The 23,576-nt window shown below is 39.6% G+C and overlaps 1 protein-coding gene across 2 annotated transcripts in view; it reads left to right on the top strand.

Moving 5' to 3' along the window:
• The first annotated feature begins 16,806 nt into the window (after nt 1-16,806).
• The window catches only part of TLK1 (tousled like kinase 1), a 137,796-nt gene continuing 131,026 nt past the window's right edge, over nt 16,807-23,576 (top strand). The window contains exon 1 of one of the 2 annotated variants that reach the window (XM_002923909.4): nt 16,807-17,094. In XM_002923909.4, coding sequence (XP_002923955.2) covers nt 16,956-17,094 — 139 coding nt within the window. In that variant the 5' untranslated portion in view covers nt 16,807-16,955. The remainder of the gene's footprint in view (nt 17,095-23,576) is intronic. The other variant, XM_034654726.1, reaches the window with a different exon arrangement.

The following is a 23,576-nucleotide window of genomic DNA, read 5'->3' as shown; positions in this document are numbered from 1 at the left end:
TGCTGTACTTGTATCACTTTATTAGTTGAGAAGAGAAAGGTTTTGGACGAAGCTTTCTCTGGTATCTTTGACTCTTCTTTTTCTTTGATGACCAGTTCTGTTTCAAATTTTATTTCTCTTTCCAGTGACTCTCCCTCGACCCTCAAGACCACCTAGGGCTCTGCATGCCAAGGGATCCCACAACAGTGTTTGAGCCACAACCTAGGGTTTTTTGTCCCCTTTGCACCAATGAAAATCTCCTATTTCTATGGTGCCTTTCTTCTATGCATATGGTAACCAGGATATAATTTTTTAGGCCCAGGTATACTAACATTCATTCTAATTATTTATATGCATATTCAGTGCTCCCAGCCTATTGCATTATTTACTGAATGCCTACCACCATATTTCACTGAGTCTAAAATACACTGACTATTGGTGGGGGTGGGGGAACTGGATGAAGGGGGTCAAAAGGTACAAACTTTGAATTATAAGATGAATAAGTACTGGAGATGTGAAATGCAGCATGATGACCATGGTAACACTGCTGTATCATATAGATGAAAGTTGCTAAGAGAGTAGATCCTAAAAGTTCTCATCTCAAGAAAAAAATTTTTTTCCCTTTTCTTTCTTTTTTTTTTCTTTCTGTCTTTTTAGTAAGTATATGAAGTGATAGTTAACTAAGCTTATCGTGGTAATCATTTCACAATATATGTAAGTCACTATGCTGTATATCTTAAACTAATACAGTGCTATATGTCAATTATATCTCAATAAAATTGAAAGGAAAGAAAGTAAAATACATTGGCTATAACATTCACTTTTATTTTATATCATACAAACAAAGAAAGAAGCCCTGCTAATTTCTCTATGTCACACCATTAATTGTCAGAAGCATCCCAATTTCAGGCATGTTAAAGGTAAAAACAGGTGCTGGGAAACCAGATGTGAACAAATAAAACTTGGCCCTCAGGGAGTTTGCATTCTAGAGTGAAAAACACAGAGTATTAACAAAGAAAGGATACACATATGTAATGTAATTTCAGATAGTGATGAAGGGCTAGGGAGTAAAATAAAGCAGGCGCCTGGGTGGCTCAGTTGGTCAAGCATCGGGCTCTTGGTTTGGGCTCAGGTCCTGATTGGGCTCCCTGCTCAGCAGGGAGTCTGCTTTCCCACTCCTTCTGCCTCTTCCCCCCCGCCCCCCGCATACTCTCTCTTTCCCCCTAAAATAAATAAATAAATATTTTTAAAAATAAAGAAAAATAAAACTAGTCAGAGGGAGAACTATACTATAGATAGGGTGGTTGAAGCGGGCTTCTCTGAGAAAGAGGCATTTGTGCGTAGACCTGAATGAAGTGAGGAAACAGGCCATGTAAAGGTCTGGTGGAAGAGCTTTCTAGGCAGAGGAAACAAAGTGCAAAGTCCTGAGGTGGGGGGTGCCTGGCTGGCTCAGTCAGTAGAGCATGTGACTCTTGATCTCCAGGCGGTGAGTGGGAGCCCCACGTTGGGGGAGGAGTTTGCAGTAAAAGAAAAAGGCCCTGAGCTGGGCGTGTGCTAGGTCTATTTGAGGAAGAATTTTAAAAAGGCCAATGTGGTGAAGCAGAGCACACAAGGCATAGAGGATCAGACGGAAGGCTGGACATGTAGACAGGGACTGGGTCATTTGTGGCCTAATGATTTGAATGATTTGGATTTTCTTTGAAGCACGAAGATAGCTACTGAAGGGTTTTAAGCAAGAGAATGATATGATCAACTTTATATTTGTTCAAGATCTCTATGGCCACTGTGTGGGAATGGAGGGTAGAAATCCAGGAGTGGAAGCAGGGATCCCGATTACCAACAGGAGATAATGATAGCCTAGGCTAGGGCAGTAGCCTTGGAGAAAAGGAGAAATGGTAAAATTTGGAGCACTGTTTTAGTGCACAGCAGATGAGGACTGAATTGTATGGATGTGGAAAGTGAAGAGAGTGTGGGATCAAAAATAATTCCCAGGGTTTTGGTGTGAGCAACTACTAAATGGTGGGACCACTTACGGAATGGGAAGACTGGGGAAAGAGTGGGTTTGGGGACAAAAGTCAAGAGTTTGGTTTTGGATATGCTAGTTCTTAGATAGGCCAAGGGAAGCTTTTATGAACCAGTTGGGTATTCGAGGTTGAAGCTGAAAGAGAGGGCAGGGCTGGGGACATATATTTTGAACTACTCTGCATGGGGAGGGTATTTAAAACCGCTCCATGTGATCCTTAATACTGGTTCCACATTAGAATCACTTAGAGAGCTTTAAAACTTCTGAAATCCTGGCTCTGCCCACAGAGGCTCTGACTCAAAAAGGGCCTGGATTTGAGATGTCTTTTTTTTTTTTTTAAAGATTTTATTTATTTATTCGACAGAGATAGAGACAGCCAGCAAGAGAGGGAACACAAGCAGGGGGAGTGGGAGAGGAAGAAGCAGGCTCATAGCGGAAGAGCCCGATGTGGGGCTTGATCCCACAACGCCGGGATAACGCCCTGAGCCAAAGGCAGACGCTTAACCGCTGTGCCACCCAGCCGCCCCTGGATTTGAGATGTCTTAAAAAGCTTCTCCAGTGATTCAAATGTGTAGCCAGGCTTGAGAGCCAGGACCAAAGGAAATGAAGTAGCTGGTGGTAGGAAGAGAAGGGACGAGACGAGAAGAGAAGGGAATCAAGGGACTAAGCCTTGGTGGGCTCCAACATTTAGTGGCTCAGAAGAGGAGGCAGGGAGTCTGGAAACCAGACTGATCAAATGAAGCCCTCAAGGTAGGAGGGAAATGAAGATTGTGCCCTAGAGGTCAAATAAAGACAGAGGTGCAAGGTGGAGAGAGTAATCAGCTGAGTCAAATCCTGCTAGAACTAGTAAGATAAGGACTGAGTGTTAACTGTTAATTAGGCGTGATGTTTGTGTCACAAACAGAACAGGAGATAATAAATGCTCTTCCAGTCTTTCTTCATTGTATATATACATATTAGGCAAAATTGGGAGTCATAAGATGTTTGATCAATCAAAGAAAATTGAAAAATTATTAAAGATGGTAATGGTAAAGGTGATATAATATTACTGAAAATTGTATTCTAATCTCCTTTTTTTTTTTTTAAGATGGTGAATCTAAATGAATAGGTAGTTGGGGCACTTGAGAAAAAGCAAGAAACTATCACTCATCCTCTACTGTACTAGCACAACCACCATTATTTACTCAGTCATTCACTTTCATTTAGTGAATTCTGACACTGCTGCCAACTCTGTGCTGGGGACATAGAAATAAACAGCACAAATCCTTGCCTTGAGTAGTTCAGGGGCTGGTGAAGGAGATGAACACATTAAAAAAACATAATAAAACAAAGCGGTAAGTGATGTGATAAAGGTTATATGTAGTATATTGAGGGAGCAGAGAAGCTAGAGAACTTAACGTTGGGTGTTAAACGATAATTATGAAGGGGACCTTGGCAAACTAGAAACTTGCTAATGTTTTAATTTTAGTGAGAAAAACAAGATGGAAAGTTGGGTGTACCCTGTAATTCTAACCCTGTAAAAATGTGATCCCTGAAGATTTCCCAGTCAAGGAAAGGCGTGAATTGAGTCTTAGACGATGGGCTGGCAAATAAGGACAGGAAAGGGGGGTGGCAAAAGAGAGTTCTGAGCTGGAAAAAGGCAAGAGAAGTGAAGCACAGTGTAGAGCCTGTTTGGCTACTGTAATAGCTTTGGTGTGACGAGTGTGGGCTTCCTATGAAGGAGTAACCAGGCATAAAACTGGAAAGACAAGCAGGTGATAACAAGATTAAAAAAGATAAAAAGAATCACATAAACTATGTTAGAGAGTTTGAACTTGATCCGATCACTTATGAATAGACACAGAAAAATTTTAAAGTGGAAAAGCATGCTCAGAGTTGGTCATATTACAAATATAACTATAGCAGCTGGACTGACAGGGGCTGAAACTGAAGGTGGGAACACTAGTTAGAAAGCTTTGCAATAATTTAGGTGGGAAATGATAAAGGCAGTGGCAGAAGGATGGATGGATGGATGGGATGAATTCAAAGGGCTCTTGAGGAGACAGTGTGGACTTAGGGAATGGTGAAGGTATGAGGAATGGGGGAAAAAAAGAATGACTCTCAGATCTCTGTTTGGGTAACTGAATCGCTGTCCCCACTCTTATGCCTGGCCACCCTTCTACCCAAGATAACAAATGTGGGAGGAAGAAATTGAGGAGCTCATGGAATATCCAAGGGGACATGTGTAATGACCAGTTTGAATATCCTGGAGCTCAATCAAGAGTGACGTGTGGGCTGGAGATAGAGACTTAAGAGTCATCATTACATATGTGATTCTTGGAATTCCATGAGTAAATGAGACTGGGCAGGGAAGTTGTATGTGTATGGTTTGTGTGTTTTCCTTTTAGTTATTTTCTTCTAACATATCTTTAATTATAATAATTGGGTATACAGAATTTTCATTTTCCTTTTTTACCTGATATTATACCAAAAACTTTTGTCATGTTTCACTAGAACTTTCAAAGCAGTCATAACTGTGGCTTAAAAATATACCAAGAGGACATGCTATAGTTACAGTTGACTTTAGCTCTGTGATAAACATTTTTATTCATAATTTTCCCCCCAAGTTTTGAATTTTTGTCCTTAGGATTCTCAGAAATGAGAATATATTTGTGTGTTATATAGTTAATGTGTGTCATACATGTATATCTAAATTACTTTCCAAAATGGTTGTACCAGTTTTTCCTTGATACAAAACAGTGTGTAAGAATACAAGTTTAGGGGCTGCTGTCTGGCTCAGTTAGTGGAATGTGCGACTTTTGATCTTGGAGTTGTAGGTTCGAGCCTCACATGGGGTGTAGAGATTAGTTAAAAATAAAATCTTTAAAAAAAGAATATAAGTTTAACTAGGTACTTGCCATAAGTTGGTATTATATATTTGTGGCATATATATTTTTTATTATATATGTTAAACATTTTACTGAAGCAAAATATACGTGCACCAAAATGTACAAATCTAAGTGTACAGTTTGGTGAATTTTCAAAGTGAACACACTATGTAACTTGAACCTAAACCAAGAAAGAACACATTACCACCACCTCAGAAGTCTCCCTCCCTCACACCCTCCCCCCCCCGAGTAATCACTGTCTTGATTTTTTACACCAGAGATTGGTTTGCCTGTTTTTGAACTGTATATAAATGGAATCATCTTTCTTGTCGATCTTCTTTTGTTCAGCATTGTGTTTGTACAATTCATCCATTGTCACTGTGTGTAGTCATTCATTAATTCTCATTTCTGTATAGTATTCCATTGGGTGAATGTTCCCCAGTGTTTTTATTCTGGTGGACATTTGAGTAGTTGCTAGTTTGGGGCTGCTATGAGCAGTGCTGCTTCATGAAATTGCTGTTGACGTCTTTTGATGAATATACGTATGCATTTCTGTTGGGAATATACTTAAGAATAGAACTGACAGATCATAACATATGTATATGTTTAGTTTTGGTAGTTATACTGCCTCAGTTTTCTAAGGGTGTCACTTTTCAATCCCGCCAGTGTATGGGAGTTCCCAATGCTCCGCGCACTTGCTGACATTTTATCTTTTTCACTTTAGCCGTTCTGGTGAGTGGTATCTCATTTGGCTTTAATTTGCATTTCCTTGTTAACTAAAGACGTTTAACATCTTTTCATATATTTTTTGGCCATTTGGATGTTCTCTTTTTGAAGTAACCGTTCCAGTTTTTTGTCCACTTTTCTACTATTTTGTTTGTCTTTTCCTTATTGATTTGTAGGACATTTCTTTTTCATATTCTGAATATAAGTCCTTTACAGATATATGTATTGCAAATATATTTTCCCACTCTATGTTTTCTTTCATTCTCTTAAATCAAATCTTTTGGCGATCAAGTCTCTTGGCGATTAGATTATATTAATAATAGTTTTATCTGTCAAATTTGTTCATTATGGTCAGCACATTTTGTGTCCTATTTAAGAAACCTTTGCCTACCTGTAGATCATGAAGATATTTCCCTATGTTTTCTTTTTCTTTCTTTTTTTTAATTTTAAAGATTTTATTTATTTATTTGAAAGAAATTGAGAGCGAGCACAAGCAGGGTGAAGGGCAGAGGGAGAAGCAGACTCCCTGCGGAGCAGGGAGCCTGACATGGGGCTCGATCACAGGACTCCAGGATCATGACTTGAGCCGAAGGCAAATGCTTAACCAACTGAGCCAGCCAGGTGCCCCCCACCCCATGTTTTCTTTTAAAAGCTTTATTTTTTATTTTCATATTTAAATCTACAATCCACCTGGCATTTATTTTTCATGTGGATATACATTTGACAGCCGAATTTATTGAAAAGATTATCCTTGGGCCACCTGACAGGCTTAGTTAGTAGAGCACATGATTCATACTTCAGGGGTGTGAGTTCAAGCCCCACCCTAGGCGTAGAGCTTACTTAAAAAAGGAAAAGAAAAGAGACAGGAGAGGAGAGGAGAGGAGAGGAGAGGAGAGGGGAGGGAAGGGAAGGGAAGGGAAGGGAAGGGAAGGGAAGGAAAGGAAAGGAAAAGATTATCCTTTCCCCCACTGTACTGGGTATTAATAGTTTAAGGTTTGCTGTTGTTGTTATTTTTCCAGTTTAACATATGGAAAGTGGTACTTCTTTGTTTAATTTGAATTTTTTGATTATTTGGGCAGTTTGACATTTTTCTATTGTATTAATTAAGACAGGACAGGCTATAAATAGCAAATAAAGCACCAAATTTCAGACGCTTAAAACAACACAGGTTTTTTTTTCTTCATCCAAAGTCCAATGCCAGTGGGCCAACTTCTAAGGCAGCTGGTCTCCCTGCAGTGACTGGGAGATCCAGGTCACTTTTTTCGTGTGGCTTCACATTATTATGTGGCTTCTGTGATCCCTGTTAAAAGAGAAGAGTGTGTTGGTGGTGCACAGACTCTCAAATCCTGTCCTGGATGGGACACACCCGAATTTGCTCGTGTTCTGTTGTCTATACCTGGTAACATGGCCCCTTGTCCCTGAAAGGAAAAATTTTCCTTTGTGCTCAGGATGGAGAGGTAGTGGTTCCACCACATTCCCATAATTAACGAATCATATTTTCCACTTTGTAAGTTGCTGGTGTCTATGGCACACGTATAAGGAGTATTTAATGTTTGTATTACATCAAAATAACCTTTAAAATTTCATGCCTTGAATTCTATTTCAACTCAGTAATGCTATCTCTAATACATTGCAAACATGCTTACCACATTTTTACCCATTCTTTCCTTTCTAGTCTCTTTGTGTTATTTTATTTAGATGTATTTTTATAAGCAGCAAAGTATTGGATTTTAATTTTTAAAACAATCTGAGAAGCTTTTTCTATTAATAGGGAATCTAAATTTAATAACTAAACTTACAATGCTTAGCCTCTCTATTGCCATGTTTCCATGCCTTTGTTTTCATGTGTGCATACTGTTTCTTTTCAGTTTTGTCATTTGCTCTGCAGACTTGGTTTTGTTTGCTCTTATTTTCTGCTGTGATTTTAGAAGGTCGACATTCCTCTGATTCTGCTGGTGGGTTCCTGAGAGTTTTAAACAAATACTTTTAAAATCTATATTTGTTTAATTGTACCAATAAAAAGTCAAACAATAACACTTGGAAGCTCTATGGGAAAGGAGGCACCAAATATTTTCTCCCCCAACTCCTGTTAATACTTCCTTTTGTTGTTCTTTATTAATCTAATCTGCGGTAGTAAATCCAGTCATTTGAAAATATACAGGTTTTTTTTTTCTCGTAAAGTAATTGTTATTCCTATAAAACATTTGGATAATACCCAATAGTACAAAGGCCAGCCACAAAAATCTGCCATCATTTTATCACACCATGACAACCACTATTAATGTTTTAGTGTATTTCCTTTCAATTTTTTTACACATTTTATATGATTGAGACTACATTGAATATATAGCTTTTATATGCTGCTTTATTCACTGAAATCAGTGAATCAGTTGTTGGTTATTGTAAAATCTTCACAATCTTTTTTTTTATTAAACGATTTATTTATTTCTCTGAGGGGGGAGGGGCCGAAGGAGAGAGAATCTGAAGCAGACTCCCCCCTGAGCACAGAGCAGGAGTTGGGACTCAATCTCATGACCCTGAGATCATGACCTGAGCCAAAATCAAGAGTTGGACACTTAACCAACTGGGCCACCCAAGCACCACTTCACAATCATTTTAATGACTTTATTATATTCTATAAAGTAGATGAGCCATAAGTCATTACATACCCTCATTATTGTACTTAGGTTATTTTCAATTTTTATTATTATAAATAATGTTGAAAGATTATCTTTGTGCAGAAAGAGAAAACTCACATTTTTTTTCTAATTTAAGAGTATTTTCTTAGAGGGACACCTGGGTGTGCAATTGGTTAAGGGCCAGACTCTTGGTTTCAGCTCAGGTCCTGACCTCAGGGTTTTCAGATCCAGCTGCCGGTGGGGCTCCACACTTAGCGCGGAGTCGACTTAAGACTCTTTTTCTACCTCTCGCCACTTCCCTTCTTCCCCCAAAATAGATGAATAAATCTTAAAAAAAAAAAGAGAGAGAGAGAAAGATTATTTTCTTAGAATAGATTCCCAGAATGAAATTAGTGCGGACAGCCCTAGGAGGGGCTCCATCTCATGACCCTGATATGCAGACTGAGCCAAAATCAAGAGTCTGACGCTTAAACTATTGAGCCATCCAGGCACCCCAGGAATAATTTTTTAAAAAAGATTCTTGATCCATATTGCTAAATTGCCTCCCAAAAGAAATCCCATCATTATAAATAAAATCTCAATATAATTATATTTTACTATAGTTCAGTTAGCTTTTTAGACTTAGTACTAATTCATCTCTCATTATTAGTGTTTATATTAATTTATGTCTGTAGCTAAAGTCTGTTTTAGATATCTCCGCCAATTCTCTCCAACCCCTATCTTCCAAATCATGAGTTCTTTTTATGATCATGATTCATGATTTTATGATTCATCAAATTGTGTCAATTTATAGGAGAATGTTCCTGTATGGTTTTTTGTTGATTACCAATGTAATGCTTTTGACTTAATTGGAAGGCTTCTCCTCTGCATGTTGAGTAATAGATGACTTAGTTTCACTGGGGAAAATTACTTTTGTTACTAGTGTCCCTGTTCTCTCTCAACCCATCCCAACCCACAGAGCAAAGAGAATGCTAAATTAAAAGATGCAGTTCTACAAGGGATTGGAAAGGATGTAGAGGCCTCTGAACAAGGCAACAAAAGGGAAAAAAGTGAAAATTGAACTAAAAGTTGAAGACTCTATGAAACTGAAGATACAATAAGAACAATAGAAGAGAGCCTTTGGTTTGTCTATGGAATAGATCCAGATTCTGATGGTTAAGTTTTGAATGTTGAAAAGGAAATAACAATTTAGATCACTTTTTGCTGCACTTCAAGGCCCAGCTAAAATTGCTACTCTTTTAGGAAGTCTCCAATGTGATCTCTCCTGCCGCTACATTCTCCCATTTACCTATACTTTACCTCTGGCATGGCTCATTTTTACTTTGGATGGTAGTCATTTGCCTGACTCTTCTTTGCTGTCACTTCGAAGCTCCATGTCTGAGTCACCTCTGTACTCCCACATCACCTGGCAAGTTGCTGTGTGCAGGGTTGGTGCTCAACAAGTATTTCCTGAAATGAATGTTTTTCAGTCCACAACTGGTTTTACTGATGGATATACAAGTCATCGGCCGTTGCCAAACAACTTTCTTTACCAAGTGCAAGAAATGAACAATAGTGAAGTAGATATTTACTTGAGGGTGTTCTCATAGTGGTAGTTCGAGAAATTTTATTGCATGTATATTGATTTTAAGATATCGTTTTCTTAACTTTGTCCCATAAGAAACCACCATTCATATCCCCTCATATTAACAACATTTTCCTTTAAAAAAAAAAAACCCTCTGTTTCGTTGTCTCATTAAATTTATTTTCCCTTAAATGTGTGTCTGTGTGTGTATGCATTTACTTATAATCACAAATGCCAGGATTGGCTTTTTTTTTTTTTTTTTTACATTTTGTCTAACGTTTTATTGTAAGTGTACAGTTTATGAATTTTCACAAACTGTTTAACATACACTTCTAACCAGCACCTGGTTTAAGGAACAGAATATTATTTGCATCTCAGAAAGCCTCCACTTGCTTTACGGCGGCATTTTTACTTCTTTTTGGAGGGGGAAGAAATTCTCATCAAGATTTGACATTTCTATATTGTTTCAGAGTTTCTAAATATGTATGAGGTTATAGACATCTCTACTTATTTTTGTCATGTATCTAATTAAGAAAGATTTAACACTTTATATTTCCTGGAAAAGCATTAAGTGATTTTGAAAGTCTTTAGACTGTGTCGTTGGAAAGATATTGTCAAAAATCAAGATGATATTAATTTTTATTAAAAGTAACATCAGGGGCGCCTAGGTGGTGCAGTCCTTAAGCGTCTGCCTTCAGCTCAGGGCGTAATCCTGGAGTTCTGGGATCGAGTCCCACATCAGGCTCCTCCGCTATGAGCCTGCTTCCTCCTCTCCCACTCCCCCTGCTTGTGTTCCCTCTCTTGCTGCCTGTCTCTCTCTCTGTCAAATAAATAAATAAAATCTTTTAAAAAAAATAAATAAAAGTAACATCAATTTCTGTGCCTACAAAAAATTTCACGTTGCAGAAACAGAATTCAGTATAAGGTTTTGGGAATCTTTCATCTTCCTTCTAACGTGATGAATTTATATTTCAATTTAATCAGTGAAACTTAGAATGAGTGAAGTGGAACACTAGACTACTTGGTTTTATACGTTTTTCTTAATCACTTTTCTAAGTACACTGCTTTGTTAAGAGATATACTGTTGATTTTAAATCTGCTGTATGAGCGCTGTTTGCTTGTTGTACTGTGTTTTTGTAAATATGTTGTAATGCTCATGTCCTTGGAGGTCAGCTTCTAGTACACTCTGGGGAGGTAATACTGCACTGACCTGGACTACGATTTTTTAACCTCAGGCAAAATGAATCAGATTGGAGAATCTAGTAATTCCAGTTTTGTTACATATAGATCAACCCTTCTCCCCCATGAGTTGCTAATCCTGAAGGAAACCATTTCCAATGGTAGAGAGAGCAGAGAAAGTATAACCTAGCGTATTATGTACAAAACCTTGGAATTATCTCTATAGGAATATGGACACCAAAATCTTCAAGCAGACTTTGTGAATTGTGCAGCGTAGTAGGAGCAAACTCAGTGAAATGAGAATTCTTCATAATCCAATGTGATGGAGTCGTTTGTTTAAGCACCTACCAAAAAGACTACTGAGGTGGGATGTCGCGATGGTAGGATAGGCATCTTTAGAGCTCCCATCTGTGTGCATACATTTGGACACAGAAGGAAATCAAATCTGGGGATGAGTCCAAGCAGAGGAGACAAAGAGGGCATCTAAGTTCAGTCTGATAAAGAAGGCACAGCTTTCTTCATGTCTTAAACATTTATAAGATAATATTTCATACAAGTAAGAGTAACTCATACACATGAGTAGCTTGAAGAAAAAGAATAAGACAAACATATCTCCATCCTCCCATCTAACTTAACAAGTAGCACATACATATACTGATGCTTTTGAAGCCCCTGTCAGTTCTCCACGGTCACATCCCCCCCCTTCTCCCTGACAGAAGTAATCGTCTGATTTTGGCTTCTCATCCCTTTTCCTTTTCTCTTCCTAGTGTTGCCATATATCCATTCTAAACAACATATTATTTAGTTTGAATGTTTTTGAATATTTATATATGGAGTCAAACAGACTACACCCTTCTTTAATTTGTCCTTTTAAATCAGCATTATGTTTGTGAGCATTTTAATTGTTGAGTAGTGTCCTATTGTGTGACTAAACATAACTGTTTACTTATCCATTCTCGTCGATGCACATCTGGGTGGTTTCCAGTTTTTGGCTGCTATGGACATTCTTGTCTTTATGTCCTGTAGCACACGAGCAAGAATTCCTGTAGGATATATTCTTTGGAATGGAATTTCCAGGTCATAGTATTTAACTTTACTAGGTGATAACTCATTAACTATTTTCTGCTTCGTTCAGAAGGGCTAGGGTTGCCAGATTTAATAAATAAAAATGCAGGATGCTCAGCTAAAGTTGAATTTCCATAAACAACCAATACTTTTTTAGTGTTAGTATGGTCTATACAAAACTTATATTTCATCTGGCAACCCTAACAAGGTCAGTAAACTTTACCGAATCACAAACTTTGGCCAAATGAAGTGTGAGGGGGTGGTAGAGTATTTGGTCCTTTCTTCCTCTGCCAGAACAGCCAACCCAGTTGTTAGCGCAGAGGGCTCAAATGCTTGCTAGCCAGTATGCAGGTAATTAATTGGCTCAACCAATATGTATATGGCATCAACCTGATGCCAGGCAGGTGCTAGACATTGGGAGTACAACTATAAACGTGACAGACAATGTCCTTGTCCTTCCTAGGCTTTAAGCCAAGGCAAGGAAACAGACAGCAAGGAAATGATGTATGCACTATGGGAGCGGCAGTATGCTGGTGAGGGAGCCCTGATTTGTAGCTTTTGATGACTCTGGAGTTGTAAATACTGATTTCAAGCTACCGGTGTTACATCACTGAACTGAGTTGGGGAGAGACGCATACAATCTGCTCTCTGGGCATTTTTCACTGACTCTAGCACCCCACTATATGCGGGAATACTTAGAAAGGACACTTCATCCATTCTCTAGGCTCATTTCTGGTTGGTTTGGGGGTAAGGAACTTAGGCATTATTTCCTCAAATTTAGAAGGGATCAAAAGGTAAGAGGTATAAAGTGCATTTATTGTATCTATAGTATCGTTGGCTTTGCAAAGATTTTTACTATGAAGTATAAATGGAGTCTAATAAACATAGTTGTAAATTATGATCAGTGTATAGATTAGGGCTCAGATATTCCCTTTGTATATGACCTATCAGGAGACCCCTGAAGACCTTTTTTCCTGCATTACTCCCTCACCTGTATCCCAGTTTACTGATCTTCATCCATCCTTCCTTCCTTCCTTCCTTCCTTCCTTCCTTCCTTCCTTCCTTCCTTCCTTCCTTCCTTCCTTCCACAAACACTGACAGAGCCCTTGGTCTGTGCCAAGCAGGGTACTAGGGCTTGAGTCTGTCCTCATCGAGCACTCAATTCACAGAGAGAACATTTCCCCCCGCTCATCCAGATTCTTTCTGGGCAGGTTTACTGCATTCTCCTTTTACTTGCTCAGTTCACTCCTGTGTTCTCATGCTGGCTTTCCCTCTGGGAATATTTTCCCAAAGAACCTTGCCAAAACCCCCCTTTCAATGATCTTTCTTTGCTTTTCTTTCAATTTCTCCTTCCCAGAGTGGCAGGTATTCCTTGCTGTCTGAATCTGGACTTTCCTGACTATTCCGTACCTCGTCCTATTGTGCAAGTTATCACTCTAGCCATCCCATCTATCTCTATCAAGCAATTTTTGAATGCCTACATAGTAGCCAATGTGCAAGATGCAGTAGGAGCTTCTGCTCACCCTTGGAGTTGTCATTTATCATAATCATTTCATAAAATTACGTGTTTGTATAATTTTAGTTTTAATTACTTAAAAATGATCCATCGTACCAAGTTTGGAAAATCATAAAGGAGGAAAGAATAATTATCTAATCTCACAACCCAAGGCTAGCTATTATTAACTGTTTGAGGTACATCCTTGTAGTCATTTGTTATGTATGCTTATACACAAATTGATCATACGCACCTTTTCACTTACTACAGTGTGAAAATTCTATGATCTATTTCAGTATTCTTTGAAAACCTGATTTTTAAAAAAAATTTTTTTTTAATTTATTTATTTGACAGAGATAGAGACAGCCAGTGAGAGAGGGAACACAAGCAGGGGGAGTGGGAGAGGAAGAAGCAGGCTCATAGCAGAGGAGCCTGGCTCGATCCCATAACGCCGGGATCACGCCCTGAGCCGAAGGCAGACGCTTAACCGCTGTGCCACCCAGGCGCCCCTGAAAACCTGATTTTAAATGATGGCACAGTATTCCATTTTCAGGCTAAGCCACAGTTTAATTAGCTCCCTAGTGCTGGCAATAGCCTCTTTACAAGTGAGTTAGTGTTGATGATCTTTAACATAAACCACAAGAAAGTAGGAACCAATCATTTAATTGTCCTTCCTAGGCAGCACTCATAACAATAATATATCTAAATTGAATTATGTTTATGCTGTGATCCTCTATTTACCATTTAAAATAAAAGGAGCAGTTCTGCCGAAAATGTAACCTGGGTTGGTATAAAGATAACCTGAAGCTGTGGAGAAGGTGGGAAGATAAAACTACCATCAAATCTCTTTGGTTGGGTTTTGTTTACTACCGGAGGGGAGCTAAGCTCTGTATGAAGTCTAGGCATTGGTAGGCACTTTAGAGATCACCTAGAGATGCTAACCTCTTTTTCACAGGTGAGGAAATTGAATCAAGAGGGATTGTTACCTGCTGAGACTAATACCCAGGTGTCTTGACTTCCTCTGCCCTATGCTCATTTCACAACAATCAGCTAAGCTCACTCTTAAAATACAGAAAGATCATACATTTACCTACATGTCCTCTATAGAAACTCTTGCTTCCCCTTACAGTGTATGTACTTTGGTATAAAAGTCGAATAGTAAGGTCCTAGGTATGTATCCAAGAGAAAAGAAAGCATATGTCCACACAAACACTTCTACAGGAGGGGAAGTTCACAGTAGCATTATTCGTAATAGCCTGAATGTGGAAACAATGCAAATGTTCACCAACAGGTGCATGGATCAACAAAGAGGGGTATATTCATTCAACGGAATACTGGGCAATAAAAAAAATAAACTATTAAGCGCAACAATGTAGATGAAACTCAATTATCTTGAGAAAAAGAAGCTACACAAGTACAGACTGTATGATTACATTTATCTAAAATTCTGGAAAATGCAAACTAAGCGACAGAAAGCAAATGTGTGATTACTTGGGGATGGGGTCGGAGTGCAAGAGGAACATCAACAGGGTAGAGGAAACTTTGTGGACACTGATGAATATATTCATTAGCTTGATTGTAGAGTTGGTTTCAGGGTTGTATATACATCAAAACTTATATTGTACACTTTAAATATGTGTTTATCGTATGTCAGTTATGCTTCACAAAAGTTGTTTAATTTCTGAGATCTGCCTCTTAAGTTTGAAAAGCAGAACATGACTAAAAACTCACTGAAGAATCTGAAGCATAAGAAACCTAAAATTACTTCTGGAGATAACTGACAACCAAGGTTCTATTCTAGTATGATAGTTTATCTGCACACAACATTACTGTGAGAAATGCAAAGTCATAAAAATAAAAAATAGAAATGACATTTTTGTTCCCCTGGTAATCATACCATTTCCTCCTGTCTATGCAGTTGCTCTATATCATAATCTGTTTAGTGTTCTATTCAATTTGGTTTTTTAGAGGGCAATAACCTTGTTATATTTTTCCTGAACTATTAGACTGCTCTTTTATGAACAAGATGCCCAATCCCCGGTATGTTTTACGTGTGTGGGTGTGTAGGTATGTAGAAAGCTACACTGTATCTATAAATTTTAACAAATACTGTAATTTGCTTTGGGATTTTCTAGCTGGGACTCAGCAGAGGCATGGAAACAAACTGGAACTTTCTAGAAACCATCCCCTCTTCCACAAGATGAACATGGGACAGTTTCCCTAAATACGTGAATTAATCAAAACTTTCAGTTTAGATGGTCCATTTACCTTTTTTTTTTTTTTTAAAGAACTGCTATTCCATCAGAGTGCACAACACCGGTAAAGATTCTTACTCGTTAGAAAACATTCATTAAGTTTTATTTTCACCCACCCTCGCTCCCAACTTAGTTTCTTAGCTCTTTTATTCGGTAATCACTCCCATTCTGCAGACGGGGAGACGCACGCAGGTTTTTTTGCACAGTACAGAGGGGCAAGAAAGACACAACTCTTAACTTTTCAGTTCCATTTTGAGAAATGATCACTTCAAACTCCCGAGAACGACAGCCCAGCGAGAGCAGAAGCATTTCTCCCCAGGCTGGGTGTGGGTCGGAAGCCAGGCGCGCTTCCGCGGGAGGGGTGGGGGAGTCAGGTGGCATCCGAGCAGGAGCCGGAGCCCGAGCTACGCGGCGGGGGCGCGTGCGGGGTGCGCCTCCCTCCGGCCGGTGCGGCGAGGCCGCCCCCGCGCACGCCGAGTCGGCCAGCCCCGGGCTCCCGCGCCGCGCTGCGATCCACGGGTGCGCCAGGGGCGCCCGCGTCTCCTCCCTCCCTCGCGCGCTGGCTCCCTCTCCACTCCCCCCCCAACCCCTGGCAGGTCCCTCCCCCATGCCTGCTCCCGCGGCCGCCGCCGCCGCCGCTACCGGAGGCGCAGGAGCCTCGCGATAGTGTTTGCACAGGCGGCGCGTGACGCCGCCGCCGCCTGTAACTGATGCAGAGGTTACCCCGCCGCCTCAGCCGCCACCCACCGCCCGCCGCCGCCACCCAGGCGACGCCGGGGGCCGACGCACTGCAGAGGTGCCGGCAGGTTCCGCTCGCGGAAGTCTCCTCGGCCGGCGCAGCCCGCGCTCCGCCTGCACTCCGGCGGGCGCCCCCTCGACGCCTCCGCCGCCGCGCTCCTTCCCTCCGCCTCTTCCCCGGCGCGCCCGCCTGCTCCCTCGCTTCTCCCCCTTTTCCTCCTCCCCGTCCCCTCTCCTCCCCTCACCTCTTCCCTCCCTACCTCCCCCCTTCTCGGTTTCCTCCCCCATCCCCTTGACTCTCCCCTCCCTGCCCTCGCTCCCTCGCTCGCCCTCAGCGCGGCCCCCGCCATGACGGAGGCGGGTGCCGGTGCCGTTGCCGCCGCTGCCGTCGCAGGGGGGGAGTCGGGTTCCCAGAAAGTAGCTTGATGAGTGTCCAAAGTAGCAGTGGAAGTTTGGAGGGGCCGCCATCTTGGTCCCAGCTCTCCACGTCTCCAACCCCGGGCTCGGCGGCGGCGGCCAGGTCCCTGCTGAATCACACGCCGCCATCCGGGAGGCCCAGGGAAGGTAAGCGCCGTCGCGCCCGCGCCCGCTCGCGGGCCTCCTCTCCCGCGCCGCAGCCCCCGCGCCCCCCGGGTCTCTTCCCCCGACCCCAGGGTGGGGGATGGTGGTGAGGTGGACGCGAGGCCACCCGGCTTCGGGGAGGTAGTGCGCTGGCTGTGGGTGGTGGTTCGCGGGTGGCGGCGGAGACGGACGAGGGGGTGCGCGCTGGAGGGGACGGGGCGAGGCGCGCAGACTCGTATGGGGTTCCTAAGAGCCAGTACTGCGAGGTTGGGAAGCCTCCCCCCGGACGCCAGCCCCTTTCTGCTCCATTTACTAGTACACTCAGTACTCTTAACCTCCTGGCCTCCGGTCTCTGGTGGGTTTTCCCTCCCGTTGAAGCATTCATCCTTGAGCCCCCTCCCCTTCCCTCGCGCACTCCTCCCATAGAGGCGGTCCCCGCTCTGCGAGCTTTGCAGCCTGGGACCTGGAGGATGCCCTCGCTAGCAGGGTCTCTGCCCTTTGGGGAGAGTCGCTTAAATTATCAAAGCTTACTTTGATCCCCTGCCTGGCCCCTTAGAGCAGTTTAAACGACAGACTCGTGGGCAGGCTTTTAAAACCACCCCCTCCAGATGGCCGCAACTTTCTCTCCTTCGCCATCACCTTCTGCGTGTTTGTGCGTTCTCTCTCTTCTGCAAGTAGGCTACTGTTCTCTGACAGGGTCGTGGGTTTTGTGGGAAATATCGGCGTAAAGGTTAATGCAAACACGCACCAGATCGGTTACAATTGTTTTCTAAGTTTTCTGGTTCTTGCATGCAAGTGTGCTGCCACCAGATGTAGCAGTTACACAGCTAGTAAGACACAGGAGTGCTTTTTGACTAAAATTTCAACTTGCTGTATTTAACTTTATACGACATAAAATGAAATTTGGGAGAACACGCATTTATGAAGGAAGAATAAATGTGCATGGAATCGCGTTTAACGCTCTTTTGTCTGGGAAAACGTTTAGCGGTATTCATCAGCAATTGGTAAATGGGTTTGTTCACTCACAGTTGTGTCACACAAGGAGACTGTAGCCACATTTTCAAAAAATGTCTGGAAGTCCAAGAGTCTGGTGAATCCTTCAAAGAAACCAGGAGCTTTGATTTATGTAGGAAATAGTGGGGTTAATTTATTTTGAAAATATCTGTCAATATTTACTACCCAGCCTTGACAATGTTAATCAAGTGTTTTGTGCCCTGAATCTAGTGGTTCAGGCATAGCATTCTTTGTCATTTTGTTCCTGTGAGCATGTGTGAAAGTGACAATAGGCTCAAAGATTGGCATGAATTTGCTCCAGAAAATTCATGGAAAGGTTTGATTTATGGCATCCATTAAACATGCTGAATGCATTGACAGACATTTTTCCCCTTTTCCATCTTACCCCCAACACTGAGTTCTGATTATTAGCAGATAAAAGTTTATTTATTGACTAATTCAAATTTAGTGCATCTGGCTATTTTTCTTTTTGCACTTGAAAATTTGTGAATGAATATTTCAAAATCTATTTTGTACATAGAGCAGTTGGTGGTTTTAGCATGTTTCTTTTTTTTTTTTGGTAGTTTCATTAAGATGCTTAATGATAGTGTTACCAGTGATAGTGTAATGAGTGATAGTAAATGATGGTCTTGGGAAAGCCTGTCTTTTTTAAAGGCTTTACCTTTTTTTCATTCTTTCATTTCTCAGATATTTATTGAGCCATTTCTGTGAGCCAGGGGCTGTACTGGATACTGAGGACATAGTGTTGAATTGTTCATCTGTAACATCAGTTATCAGTGTTAGTAATTTGGGGGCTGCAGAATCTAGATTGTGAGTTTCTGAGGTTACTTGAGCTGTAGTTAAAAAAAACTTCGGTACTATTCTGCACTTTTCTGATGTTTGAAAATTCTGAGGGGTTGAAATATAATTTAGCTTGAACTTCCAAATAAAATTCTTTCTAGAAGTTTGGATTACAGTAGGTTTTTATGTAAAGTAAATTAGTGAAGCTTTTTTAATGAAATAAGACATGCTTTTGTGATCGTTACCTTTCATCGAGTACCTCTAATGGGTACAGTGGTATATTTCTTTTTGATCAACCAGTATGTAAGTTAAAACTGCGTTAATCTTCTCTAGAGTTATATATATTTATCTTAAAGATATAGTCTCAGATTCCATTAATGCTAACAGGAATTGCATATATGAAACCCTAGACATAATGATGGAGACATTTTCTATTGAATGAGATCCCAGTTTTCATTTTCACGAGTGTTCAGCATCTTTTGCAGGTGTACACACTATACATACTATATAAATTGATGTAAGCTGAGCGAGCTTTGGACTTAACGGTGACTGTTAGTAAGAATAGTTAATATTAGTGGAACTTGAATATGTGTATCAAGGTGAGAACAAACTTTCTGAAAAATCGAACCAATTTAATATAATGTATAAGAAAAATTTAAACTTAAAAGATACATATGTGTTGTACATGTATTTTAAAGTTACGTGATAAACTGCTTTTAAGCAAACTTAAATTTGAAAAAGGGCTGTTTTTGAAGATGTATCATAAATATCATCAATTCAGAATTTATTATTTTGAAGTTTTGATGTATTTGAGACCAAAAATCTAATATTATAATCTGATTATTTTCAATGCTGTGTATTTTGGCTTTCTTCCTTTCGCTTTCTATTATCATTCTCATCTTAATATAGTTTAACTTGATTACAAATAAAATACACCTTTAAATGTTAAAAGATTTAGGAATTTGTTGAAATTTAGGAATTTGTATGATACAGTGTAGACAGCTTCTTTTCCTGAGTCCCAAAGCTTTTTCTTTGTGAATCAAGTTCCCTGAGAGGTGCTCAGCAGTGTAGCTCTAGATTTCATGTTAGATCTTTTAAACCTGTGATCTCTATCCCATTTTATCTTCTAATAATCCTGTGATTAAGGAAATAGGAAGTTAAGAAGTTAAGTAAATTTCCAAATAGAGGTCAGTTTTGCTTTACTGAGACCTAGGAACCCAGTGTCATATTGGCTAGATGAGCAGATGGGGTTTTCTTTTTTGGCCTATCAGTACATGGGTACTTTTGAATTAGTTATTGCTAAGAATCAAATGATTATACAGAAGACTTACATTTTCTTTTCTTTTCCATCTTACCAGATGTGAATAATTTGCTTTACTTTTATGTAAATAGTGAAAGTAGTTTGGTTAAAAAGATACTATCACAGTGTAATTAAACTGTTGCTCTGTTTTCATGTTTACAGACTGTATCCTTTAGAAGAATTGAAGTATTTGACTCTGGATAATTGAGTAATACCTGTAGGGAGTTGTTAAAAGTAAAGGTGTACCAGATGGCCTTTTAGTTTCTTGAAGTCACTAGCTGGAGGAGGACTGGGTTTTATGTTTAAGGATTTTAGCTTACGAATAGATCTGTGGTAGATGCTTCCTTTATAGAGGCACTTTTATGTGTTGGGGAGAGAGAAAGGAGAGAATCCCAGTTAGCTGTCTGGGAATCTGCCCTTGGGAAACATGTTTTTTGGTCTCAGGAACCCTTTCTTAAAAATTACTGAAGACTCTACAGAGATTTTGTTTATGTGGGTTACGTCTATTGATATTTCCGGTTTTAGAAATAATTTCAAAGATATTAACTTATCTAAAAATAATAAACTGATTACTTATTGACAGATTTTTAAATGAATAAAAATTCTAAAACAAAAACTTTAGTGAGACTAGTAGCATTGTTTCATATTTTTGTATCACTTTAATTTCTGGCTTATTAGAAGACAGCTGGAGTTTGCTTCTGCTTTCAGTCTGTTGTGATTTATTTTGATTGAGGTATTGTGAAGAGAATCCATAGAAATGTAGTTAGAAAATTTGATGTATTTTATTTTAGTAGTCCTTTTAGAAATTATATGTATTCTTTGATATTACACCAAAATTTGACAAGTGGCAGGTTTTTAAAAAATGTTACTTGCAATGTGGGAGTACATTGTATTTCAGAATTGTCTCCAAGACCCACAAGAAATCTGTGGACCCTACATTTATAGCCTAAGACTGAAAGGGTGAAAAGCATGACAGCTGTCTTAGGTGTTTCAAAAACATAAATAACAGAGTAGATCCGTTCTGTTGTTTTAGAATGTAGACCAGCAGGTGAAAGTTAGAAAGGCGTAGATGGAATTCAGTATACTTTGTTGACCAGAATGTAAGAAGTGAATAGCAGCTAGACTTTCCCAGCAGTAGAAAAAACTGCTCTTTACTAAATACTTTAAGTCTTTAGCGATTCCAGAAACCAACATTGCACTATATGTTAACTAACAAAATTTAAATTAAAAAAAAAAGTATATGGCGATAAGAATTTAAAGCAGTCTACAGGGACATTTTTGGGTGGGGCAGAGATTGATTCTTATTGTGGATGCTTTTGGATTAAGTGACTTCGGGTCCCATCCAATTTAAAAATGTAAACCTTCTATGGGTTTTTTGAAAATAGCTGAATACTGTAGTTAAACTATACTTACATATGTATGAATGATTTTGAATATTCTATTCAGTCAGTAGTATGAAACTAATGTTGACTTTATTTTGCGTTTTTATTGTTCTTTTCCTCTTAGTATTTTCTGGAATCAACACTGTCAGTCTTCCTGAAATCTTGATAAATTCCCTGTGAAAATATAATAAGCTTTGAAGGCATTTAAGGTATCAGATGCTGCTTGTGATACAGTTTAGTAGAGTTTGTAATATATTTGGGCACAGAATTTTAGAATACTGCGGGGGCTGATTTTCAGTTTTGAAAGAGAAACTATCACCATGTATAGTCTTTTATTTATGATTGTTTATGCGATTTCAGAAGGACTATGCTTAATCTGTTCTAATGGTTTTAAAGCTAGAGAGTCTGAAAAAGGATACATGAAGGGAAAGTGTCTAAGTTGATTACTTTTGAATTTAAAAATGCATATTAGGGGGCGCCTGGTGGCACAGCAGTTAAGCGTCTGCCTTCGGCTCAGGGCGTGATCCTGGCGTTATGGGATCGAGCCCCACATCAGGCTCCTCCGCTATGAGCCTGCTTCTTCCTCTCCCACTCTGCCTGCTTGTGTTCCCCCTCTCGCTGGCTGTCTCTATCTCTGTCGAATAAATAAGTAAAAAATCTTAAAAAAAAATAAAAAAAATAAAAATGCGTATTAGGTATAACCAGGACATAAACTAAAATGAAGAATTTTAATTCTCATATTAATTCAGAGAATTATGTATGTAACATTTATCATTATCCAGAACAATTCTTATTTTAATTTTATAAGGAACATAATCTTGTCTGTGAGTTGAGATTGAAAGGTTAGATTTTAGGGAATTTAAGCATAAATTCCCATAACTTTGTTGAGGTCAACTTAAGTATAGTGACACACAGCTTGAGACTTCATGTACTTGTTACATTTGGATTTAGAGCTCATTTTCTATAGAAGAGCCATAGGAATAGTCATTTCGTTTCATAAAATTCTTCATGCTTGTTAATAACTTCCAAAAATCGTAGAATAATTTAAAAGAATAGTGTTACGAAGTAGAAGTAGTATGGTACAGATCAGAAACTATATTGCTCATAAATGGAATCCACGTATAGTCCCTGCCTTGCCATTAATAACTAGCTGTGTAACCTTGGGCAAGTTGCTTATCTCTGCTTCAGTTTCATAAAATGAGAATTGTAGAGCTGAAAGGGACCTTGGAGGCAATTGAGTCCAAGCCTCTCATTTTACAGATGAGGAAACTTAGATAATTTGCCCAGGCTTTTCCTGTGAGAGACTTGGGACCAAAATTCAGTTTTCTGACTCTTAGTGCTTTTTTTTTCCTTTTTTTCTTTTTTTAATACGTTGTGGCTTCTTTTCATCTGTAAAATAGGGGTTTTGAATTCAGGGCTCTCAAAGGTCTTTACCAGCTCAAAAATATTCTTTTTACATTAGACCTAATATAACTTACTGGAGGAAAATTTGGGAGCTTTTATTTATTGGTGAAAGAAATTGTTTCCTGAAGCAGCAGTGTGACCTTTTCAAGGTTATGTTTGGGTTTGTTAAGAGAGGATAGCCTTCATTATTATGAAAAAAATTTTCAAGTTTATTTATGAGCGTGGTAAGTAGTGTGCTGAGTGATCTTGATTTTTTTTAATGATCTACATTCTAAAACACTGTTATGCATATATTAAAAACTATGTTAATTACATAAATGGCAGTGGTACTCTGAAATGAAGTAACTAGGTTTCTGGAGTGTTTGCCTGCCCCCCGCCCCCCCTTAGGTGCTCTGTTTCTTAGTGTTTTACAGGATTGTCATAATTTCATAGCACCTGCATCATGCTACCTTTTATAATAGTTTTATTTATGTTGCCTACTAATGGAAAAGTCTTGAATTCAGAGACTGTGTTTTGTTGATTTCTGTATTCTCGGCAATACTAGGATGTCCTCTGTAGAGTTGGCACCCAACAATTAAGTTTTGTTGAAGGACTGTTAAGTTTGC

Source organism: Ailuropoda melanoleuca, chromosome 2 (assembly GCF_002007445.2).
Source record: "Ailuropoda melanoleuca isolate Jingjing chromosome 2, ASM200744v2, whole genome shotgun sequence".
In the NCBI taxonomy this organism is placed as follows: Eukaryota; Metazoa; Chordata; class Mammalia; order Carnivora; family Ursidae; genus Ailuropoda; species Ailuropoda melanoleuca.
This window is presented reverse-complemented; position numbering and strand designations above follow the sequence as displayed.